Source organism: Mugil cephalus, chromosome 15, assembly GCF_022458985.1.
Source record: "Mugil cephalus isolate CIBA_MC_2020 chromosome 15, CIBA_Mcephalus_1.1, whole genome shotgun sequence".
Taxonomy (NCBI): Eukaryota; Metazoa; Chordata; class Actinopteri; order Mugiliformes; family Mugilidae; genus Mugil; species Mugil cephalus.
This window is the reverse complement of record NC_061784.1, coordinates 5,241,575-5,251,880: the sequence shown is the minus strand read 5'-3', so window position 1 is coordinate 5,251,880 and position 10,306 is coordinate 5,241,575. Positions and strand designations below refer to the sequence as shown.

Sequence of the window (10,306 nt, the reverse complement as noted above, 5' to 3'; positions counted from 1 at the left end):
TTCAGCAGCGGGCGCTGGGATCCAGTGTGTAACACAGGCTATGTAACGCAATATCTCAGTAACCCACGGGTCAGTTTGAACAAGCGAGGCGTCTGTCCAGGCTCATGGATTTGAGGGACAGTCTCAGGAGGTCTCATGAAGCAAACACACATTAGAAAGCTTCTCCTGGAACTGAAAACGCCAGAAGCTCTCAGGGATATTTTTAAAGTGACCCAGAAGAGAGAGCTTAGCTGTTACCAGTGGAGTTACACAATGAACACAATTAATTTCTGTTGTTTCTCACAAACTCTAGCAACATTTAAGGTTATGGCTGTGTATAGAAAATATGTTTTCTTGCTCCTGGAGTGAAAAGAGTTTATGGGATGTAGCACGTTATTGATGCTTGGTGTTGGAATTGTGTTTTGTTTGGGCAGAAATGGTTGTTATGGACCCTTAGCTACTTCCTTTTAAGTCGGTATGCTACATTTACATGGCTAGCATGAACGTACAGCGTTTGTTGCCGAATGCGGAGTCACCACCTTTACCAGAGGCGTTCGAGTTCTAAAGGCAAAAGTTTCTCATATTAAATTGACGTTGCATGATGTTATGCCCCTCTTCACCTCTACTGGCCTTGCTGGCTTAATTACATTGCCTTGTTGAGGCCTCAGAGATCGCTTATTAGCTACAGAGGCTCACCGTGCCTCACCTGTCTCCTTTTTGTTTTTCCTTTTGTTCTTCCTTTCCTTGTGGCCCTTGAGCCTGCTCGTAATATACGCGTTCAGCTTCGTGTTAACGTAAACTTTTCCTTACAGTACATCAGTGGTAGGCAGCCAGTAGCTTGTGTAAAAACTTACTCATACATAGCTAAGGGTACGTGTATTTTATAATTTTATTTATTCAGAATATATACGTAACATTTCAGTAGTTAGCTCTACAGTCCTAAAAATAAATGCTGTATTCTAACAGTCCAAGAACAGCAACAAAAAGACACAGTCAACATTTACAGTCACACGTCTACTGTGCTTATTAAATTACATTAACCTCCTGTTGAACCAGCTCTGCCCCATTGCTGAACCTAGCTGCTCCCCCTAAATGGTTTAATTCCCGCAGTCACCGCATCGTGTCCTCTGCTGTCCTCGTGGGCTTTTATTCTGAGGCGACCCACTCCTGTTTCGATACAACAGACGTGCGGCATCTTGCGCTACAAATTGCACACAACAAATGTCCGCGCAAAAAATATAGTAGATTGTTATAGAAATATACTGCTCAAGACGAACAGATGTGTGTAGTGCTCTGAAATCAAACAAATAAATAACAGTGTTTAATGGATTTGCGCATTCTTAATCTTAAATTATGTCTGAACTGACTAACCTTTTCGTAAATACAATACATTGTTAATGATTTTATTTATTCTTTTGTGGTTTAGCCACTTGGCCTGTGGCTTTAGGGCTGCTTTAAATGGAAAACTCTCAGTCACCCAGGTCATGCTATATAAATTGCAACAGAAACATTTCAGATATGTTGGGAAGAGCATCCTTTGACTAGTGAAGGGAGACACTGAAGAAAGTTGCAGATTGCAGGAACCATTTGCAAACAGACTGAAGTAAATTCCAGGTAGTTACCACTCACAGATGTTCCAAAAAACACCCACCTACCATTACCATTCACTGAGGATAGTGGGACAACTCAACAAGTCTAGCCCCTTTTATCTGCGAAGATTCTCGGTCATCCAGGTCATAGTAATCCAAAGGGCATTTAAAAAAGGCAACCTGATTTGTGGAGTTCTATATAGCCCCTTTTGTTTTAGATTAGCTTTTGGATATCTGTGGATAACACTTGAAATCATTACAATTACTTAACTCTTTACGTAGAGTCGCTAACATTTATCAAAATATAACTTTTTTTTTCAACATGCACAAAGTGGTTCCGCACACTTGGGACAAGACTGAAATTGTTCAAATAAAGAAGGTGACCAATATAAACCTGTGTCTTCGATGGCTCTTCTCTATGGATTGACTTCATTCCAGCTCATTGTTTTGCTACAAACATGGTTCCTTCTCTCCTCACATGGAGCAGAAAGGATGTATTATTACCACGCAGGCACAACTGGTCAGATCAAGCATTTATGAAGCAGTGCATTGAGCCAGATCAGGTGCATTTTTCTGATTATTAGGGTAACACAAGTGTTCATGTGAATGTAGCCACTGTTCAGTTAGCCGTGAGTCATGCTGTCGTATTTATTTAAACACTGTAAAATTCTGCCCAAATCACAGCTGCCAGGTTGTTTTCTTCAGACAGAGTCTCAGGACACTGAGATCATCCCACTATCACACGTGTCTCCTGGATAATGAGTTTCACACGCCTGCTTCCACTTCCCACACAATCCCACTACCTCCTTCCAGCAACCCCTCCAGTCACCCCTGATCAACATTTTCCACGCTGTTAATCACTTATGTCAGCTTCCGGTAATTATAGACAATTAATCATGTGTGATTCACTGTCTCTCTCCATCAGTATTGTGCCGCGCGGCGTGTGAGCGAAAACGACAAAGGTGAAACTGGCTTTATTAAGCAAGCGGCGGCACCAGGGAGTGAACTCCCCTATGATAAGCAACATGTTGCAGGGCTTTGGCTTACACTTCCTCGAGGCGAGCGGTAAAGGCCAGGTGGAGATTAAATTACATTAATTCCTTCGCCAGAAGCCCTGACCCAGAATGACTTACAAGACAAGGAGGATGAGCTGCAGTGAAACTACTGCCAAAGCACTGAAAAATGAATTAACCATCAGTGTCACAACACAGGGTGATCCTAACCTGACATGTACAATCAACCGTCTAAATCACATGCACACAAAATACGCTGAGCTCAGTCCACTTAACACTATTAACAGATGTCTGATTTTTCTGTTTTTGTCGTGATTTTTCAAATTCATGTGCCCCTATGAAAAAAACTGTTAACAGCTAAATCAACAGCTTACCCACCCAGTGCACACACCCAGTCTGGCAAACACTGATATGCAAACATTCCCAGTATCAGTCAGTCCATTACTAAGAATACTGTAACCTTGCCCGCAAAACTGTAATGCATTTATCAGTGGTGGCACTGCAAAGTGGAAAGCTCATTTCTTAAGAGGCTCCGTAGTTGTGAAGATGTGCTCAAATCTACCCTTGTTGGTGCTTCTAAGCATAATAGGTAACTTCGTTCTTCTTATCCCTCTTGTTATTAGATGTTTTAGATTCATCTTTTTTAGAAAAATTTGTCTGAATTGCATGCAAACTTGCTTTTTTTGTGTGTGCGTGTTGTGTTTTTTTTTTTTTTTTTTTTAGGATGCGTCGAACTGATCAAAGTCACGACCCCCGTGAAAAATGTCAATGTTACGGTGGGCGAAAGTATCCTGCTCCAGTGTATGTATGAATCTACTGAGGCCTCAACTGGCGGCCTTAACCTCCAATGGGATTTTGTTTCATCGTCCTCTGCGAATTCAGTTCAGGTAGGTATACTCACTGCTAGTCCGCCAGAGCAAGTTTTACGTGCTCAAATGTGTGATTTGGGCTGAGATAGTAAAATACCATCGTCTCTAGGTTCAGTGACTTCCTCCAAACGTAATAAGAATATTGCAGTATTTCAAATTAAATCTCTTGAACACAATTTATACTTTTTTCTTGTGTATTTCGCTAACATCTTAAAGTCCACGGTGTTTGTTTTATTACCGCGACTTGGGCTGATACGACCGAGACACAACAACAAGTTCCTTTTCCGAGAGCAGTTCACAATCACAGATTTTCAATGTGGCATCTTAATTATTGAAACGCAACTTTTAACTTTTAACTTTTAATTTGGTGTTAAACTGTTTGCAATGTCTTCAGGCGAGGCAACGTATTGAACTTTCGGTCAGTCCTGTGGCGCCTTTTCATGGCTGACCGTTGGGAGACACACCTCGCTTGGGACAACAAAGCCGGTCACTTGGACCTGACAAATCTCCTTCCTTGTGAAGTTTCGCACAATTAGATGTCTTTTAAAAATGTGCACACGATGAGATAGCATCGTACTTTTGTGTTAAGTTAAACCACTATCCATTATTAAGTGGGTACTTGAGTGTTCATTTCTCCATATGTTTTCACTTGTCACACAAACAATGTGATTTGTTGCTATCTGCTTCCAGATCTACTACTATCAGTCGGGAAAGGTTGTCATCGCAGATTCCTACAGGAGTAGGATTCAGCCTCCCTCTTCTCCTGCCACCACCACCAACGTCTCACTGTTAATAAGCAACATGCAGCCATCGGATACAGGATTCTACACTTGTGAAGTTCACAACTTCCCTGACGTGCAGGGACAGTCTCAGGTCACTATCAATGTGCTTGTCCTTGGTGAGTTTCCTCAGATGATAGAGTGACGGTTACTTTTTGATCATCTTTGTCGTGTACAGTTCACGCAGTCTAATGTGTGTGTTTAATAACAAGCAACTACTTCTGCTACTTTATCAGTCAGGATTTGTACCCATTCTCACCGTGCTCAGCCTGAGCAAACAGAGAGTGTAAAACATGCCATGCTACTTGTCCACACCCACTTTCAGTATTAGCTGAATATTTGTATCATGGCGGCAGTAGCTAATCTTTACAATATAAGATAAAAGCAGCATTCAGTTTTGGGCTCGGCTATCACTGCGTTGGAACATGAGCTGCTGGTGCTGTTAAACAGCTATTATGACACACATTTTTGAAATTTACGGTGTCTGAGAACCGTAAAAAAAAGTGGCATGTTCCTTTTATCTTAAATTGCGATTTCAATAAAACTCTTTCCACATCTGAGATCTATTACCAGTGTCATAACATTAACAAACCTATTATAAGAGTGGCCTTGAACAGTGTGAATAGGGAATTACATTCAGTTCGAATCCTCTCATTCAGCGAGTTACCAGGACAACCTTGCAGGCCTCAGTATCCTCAGTAGTTTCCATGGTTACCGCAGCAGTCTCCTCATTGTCAGTGTTGGAAATTAGAGAAGGACTGTGACTGCATCCTTGTACTGCATACAGAATATATATCAGCATCTGGCGCGTGCTAACAGTACATCTTGTATTTCTTACATCTTTCGGCCTGTGTGGAAGGGTCTGAGGGACAGTTGGTACATGTACATGTGAATCAAACTGTCAGTATGTGCAGCTGTTTTTGTGCCAACTGACACGGTAGCAAGCATGTTTTTTTTTTTATCATCACTTGTGGTTTTACTCAGACTGAGCAATCCATCTTAAATGATAAATACACATACATTTTAAGCACTGCAGTATGATAAGCACCTTAGGATGGGCATAAAGCAGACAAGTGATCAGAAGACAGGGTCCGGGAAACGTACAGTGAGGGTTCAATCTCAGCTCGGGAGCCACACCCAATATTTACTCACTCACAGTGACTAAGGGAGAGCCACATGTGACTTAATGTTTGATTAATAATAAGCAACGATTTACAGTTTCAACAAATCCAAATAAGCTGTGTCTCTGTAGCACCAATAGAGTGACAGAAGCCTGTACAGAGGACTCTTATTCTTGACACCTGCTCTGTCAGAACCACCTTTGCTCACTCAGATTAGACTCTGAGGTGTTGTGTAGGGAGCCAATTATTGATCACCTAGAGAATCAGAAAAGAAAACATACGCACAAACACAAAGGCCCAGTGTATTTGCTGTAAAGTAGTGGTGCGAAGAACATTTAGAAGAACTTTACTTTTTTCTTTTGTATCCTACTTTAAATTGCAAAGGAAATGTGCTTTTTACTTTTTACTCCACAATAAGTCTTTATGCACCCTTAATTAATTAGTTTTCAAACTACAACTCAGAAAACACAGACATTTTGACCTTACCAGGCATTACAGACATTTTTTTACTTGTGATCTTTTCAGATGTCCACAAGTTGCTTGCAAGGTCACCAAAGACGTATTTTCTCTTTAAATTTCTCAGAGAGTTTTGTTGAAATAACCTCAAGCCTCAGTGATACAATTATCTTCAAAATTAGAGAGAGAGAGAGAGAGAAGGCATATCTACAAATTTGCGTAACAGTTTGTCTAGGGGTCAATCAGAATGTCAAGATGATGACTAATTGTATTTGAACATGACTCATGGGCATACTGCTTAGTGTTTGAAAGCATATTCTGTTACTTACCCCCTCAGGGACGCTGACCTATTTACTACGAAGCTCTTGTAAAGTGTCAGTGTTTTCTTGATGTCGAGCACCTTTACTAGACTAAACGTAACGTATATAAATAAACCCTTGCCTCTCCCTCGTGGTCTGTCAGAGAAGCCCTCTACTCCTTACTGCGCCGTCCACGGTGATATAGAATCAGGTCACCTGGTCACTCTCACCTGCCACAGTGAGCGCGGGAGCCCGCACCCGATGTACACTTGGACCAGACTGAATCAGGCTAAGACAAGGAGTCAAAGAGTAGGTGGGTGAGTCCTACAATTGCCTTAGCACATTTACCCTTTCATGAACTCATTTGTGCACTTTGCTTCCTCAGGGAACATGAATGGAGTGCTGGTTATCAGAAATATTTCCCAGTTTGAGTTCGGGGAGTACCAGTGCAACGCTACCAATGCAGTGGGATACGCAACTTGCGCCATTGAACTGAGTCCTGGTGTGTTCATATTTTCATAACCACAAAAGTGTACACTGAGCAAAATACTAATAAGGCTTAATGCATGGATTTTATATTTCTATAGAAGTGGGAGATGGAGTTATTGCTGGCGCAGTGATTGGAGCATTGCTCGGCTGTGTGCTGATCATCCTGGTAGTGTGGTTCATTGCTCACTCGGCGAAGAAGCAAAAATACAGAGCTGTGAAAGCACAGGAGACCGAGATGAAGTGAGTCTTTACGTTTTTAATGCCGCGCTATATTTCATCATGCACAATTAAGGGGGGTTGTAACGTCAACCTCCTCTCTGTCCACTAGGAGGAGCTCTCCTCAGGCCAATGAGACCCCAGATAGCGTTCCCCTGGCAACCGTAGCAGGCCAGCCCCACGCTGACGGAGAAGAGCCGCAGGCCTAAAAAGGGCCTGCAGAAAACAACAGGATCAGCGTCACTCATCTGAATAACAGGAAGTCTGGGATGTTCAGTCTTTAACGTGCATCAGTCTCACATTCAGTCCGTATTATGATGCTCATTTTCTCATTTGAAGTTGTTTTGTTTCTATGATTCAGTCATCTTTTTCACTCAAACCTTTGATGCAGTGCCTAGTAATCGACAATCAATGCATGCTCATGACCTAATCATACTTATATACTGTGTATTTATACTGTATATTTACAATATTTGAATGCACTGTTTGTATCATGACATAGACATAATGACTGTGCACCATACAAATACTCTTTGTGCAAATGGCTGCAAATACTGAGGGTTGGAGCAATAAGCTCAAAGTATGATTAAGGTTTTTATGGTTACTTTTTGAATTAAAAAAAAAAAACAATAATGAGACTTGTTTGTTTCGCGCAATGTTTGTGAATAACTGCAGAACATTTTTCCAATGAGAGCAAATTTACAGATCATGATAAAATAATGTCTATGTCTAAGACTCTGAGATTTTGCATTAGAACTTTATACTGTTTTTACACGTGCTGTTGACTAATGCACCAGTTTAAACTAAAAGACATGTGTCTCGTCAGATTATTCAGATTTTCTTGCTTTATTCATTTACACGTGTTGCAGTAAAGCACTGATAATAGCTTCGCCTAGGATATTCTAATAGGATAAGCGAGAAATCACTTGGTCACTGCCGATGGTTTGATCACCACTTCTGTTAATATCTGCAGGTTAATTATGGGAATTTTGTACCATAGAGTGATGCCAGCAGTGTTGCCAACATAATTTATTTCCCTGTTGGGAAAAGCAAATATTAAACAGCCCCTTGACCCAACAGTAAATTCAATATAAATAAGTACCTGTCTAGCAGCTGCCTATGACAAAACTAACAACTGAGAATTTATGGTTTGGCAATATGCATCCTTTGACTGGCCGATGTGGGGTATCTTTATGGAGCCAAATAGTGAGTGCACTGTACATTCATTTTAATTATGGGTTTACAGCTTACACATATAAAACCTTAGCTAGGAAGAGCTTTTTACAACATTATTTGCGTGGGTTAATCTTATAGTGCTTTTACTGTGCTGCTGTGGCACACAGGCATAACATTGTGACCATCTACCTAATACTGTGTAGTCCAAGTCAGTTGTGACTCATCAGAGAATGGACATGGGTCTTCTGTCTTATGGTGACTGCAAACAGAATGTTGTTAGTGGGAGACTTTGGGTACTAAGATTTTTTTTTTTTTTTAGTTAAAATGCTTTTGTGTGTGTGTGCCTGTGTCAAGCTGCATCCTGCTGGGGATGGCTGCTGTCACCAAGGAGTGTCATTGTTGGTGCCTTGTTAGGGGTGCCTGGTCTGGTCTAGGTGGGTGCTACATGTCTAAATAACATCCACATGAACGGGTTCAAACGTTTCCCAGCAGAACACTGAATTATCGCAAATGGTCAATGTTAGTCATAATGTTGCGGCTGACTGCTGTATAAGACAGCTATATTGAACAAATGCTGCAGCAGCAATCAAATGAAGACAGCCAAATACATTTCACATTTACCAACATACTTGGGACCATGTCTTGCCCAAGCCTCAGTTAAGGTTTTACAATTTGGATGCTTAAATTAAAATGAAAACTGCGGATATAATTGTAATCAATTCTTATATAATTATTGTTTAAGCAAATAAATAAGTAAGTCAAATGGATCAAATATTTCCAAAACTAACACCATCTAGCTTTCCAAAGTGACACCGTTGTTGCTTTGCACACTGGCTGTCAGTTTAAAGGTTTAAGTTTAAATTTAAACAAATATCAAGTCATATCAGACAACAGGGGTTTTAAGGTTATTATTTTTTTAAAAATAAAGTATTTCCACACACCTCACTACTACAAAATGACTCACTTGAACTGGACTTGACACAGCTACAATCAGTTATTGTGTTACTCATTATATATATTTCCACTGGTAAACTCAGCCTGGTGGTTGGACCACCACTTTGCACCAGCCTGAAATATCTGAACAGTGGCACAGCGGCTGAAAAAGTTATTTAGAAGCAAGTGTAGCAGCTTTGGTGATTCCTTGATATTCAGCCACCTCTGACATAGCGTGAAATCATCCACAACTGCCCAAAAACAAATACATTTCTACCACTGTCAGCTGTTCTTACTGCTTAGTGGTAACTATCAAACGTTTGCATGCCAACCTACTACACTAAATAGTAACTCAGCATGTTAGTAAGGTATTCAAAGCAGCACTGTGCCTACAAGCTACAATAATGGTCTTAGTTGTTTATTTGTGACATGTGGACATGAGTGCATAGCCCTGATATTGACTACTTTAATCTTTATAAAGATATTGGCAGAGGAAGCTTTCTGGCAATTGTTGTAAGGCATCTGCACGATGGGTATTGTTTCTTGACCAAGAGAATTGTGGAGACTTAGTTTAGGACGTTTCATGGAAGGTCATGGAAGTGTCTTTTTCAGTCGTTGATCACTAGGGTGATTTAGTTGCACAGGGCTTTTCCTTCTTCCCCTCATCTTTTCATCTGCCCTTGCATTTCCTACATCACCACACCCTTAAATTGTGTCAGTGGCCTTCACACAGCAACAGCTGCCTAGCTACTTCAGGCTGATGTAATGTCAAGCTTGGAGCATACAAAGCTCATGAGTAGTATTTACCAGCCAGGTTTGAATGGGCTTTTGTTGCATGCAGGAAGGCAGATAACACATCAGTGCTTTTTTAATTTTTTTTTATTTTAAGGAAGTCTAATGAATTAATTTTTTTTTTACCTGTAGTCCAAGACCAGTGTCACATGTCCATAGAAAAGTGAGGGACATACAGGATTTCCTTGACATGTGATGTAAATAATTGTTGTTAAACAGATACTTTCACAAACAGGAAAATCATAGATTTGATATCTACGCCCTTGAAACTGAGATAAACAGTCCCTGTGAAACGAGGTATTTTGTATCCGTTTCTAATCTAATCTAACATATCACAGCTGTAGGGGAAACACCTGAAGATAGTTCAATTGTTTTAAAACCATTACCCGACTTCGTTTCTCAGCTCCAACTGCATTCTTTCTCTTAAGTTGCTAGTTGGACTAAATAAACACTGACTGGAGAACGAAGCAGGAAGAAGCCCAGATATCCGAAATTTGTTTTCCAGATATCCTTTAGTTACATCAGAAAACCTAAAACATTTGCCTCTGAGCCACCAGAGAACAGGCGTCGAGTCCTTTGATTGGCGAGTGCCTGT

At 40.7% G+C, this 10,306-nt stretch overlaps 1 protein-coding gene across 1 annotated transcript; it reads left to right on the top strand.

The window, feature by feature from the left end:
* The first annotated feature begins 3,022 nt into the window (after window positions 1–3,022).
* LOC125021232 (V-set and immunoglobulin domain-containing protein 1-like) lies at window positions 3,023–7,650 on the top strand. Its single transcript, XM_047607209.1, has 7 exons — window positions 3,023–3,170; window positions 3,305–3,468; window positions 4,141–4,348; window positions 6,269–6,418; window positions 6,491–6,607; window positions 6,693–6,834; window positions 6,923–7,650. The coding sequence occupies exons 1-7, from the start codon at window positions 3,128–3,130 to the stop codon at window positions 7,017–7,019; spliced, it is 921 nt and encodes a 306-aa protein (XP_047463165.1). The 5' UTR covers window positions 3,023–3,127; the 3' UTR covers window positions 7,020–7,650.
* Window positions 7,651–10,306: the final 2,656 nt, after the last annotated feature.

Coding starts and splice junctions, on each gene's coding strand:
- LOC125021232 (XM_047607209.1), top strand. CDS start 3,128: ATGTGCTCAAATCTACCCTTGTTGGTGCTTCTAAGCATAATAG. Junction 3,469..4,140: donor CCTCTGCGAATTCAGTTCAG/GTAGGTATACTC, acceptor ATCTGCTTCCAG/ATCTACTACTATCAGTCGGG. Junction 6,835..6,922: donor GCACAGGAGACCGAGATGAA/GTGAGTCTTTAC, acceptor TCTGTCCACTAG/GAGGAGCTCTCCTCAGGCCA.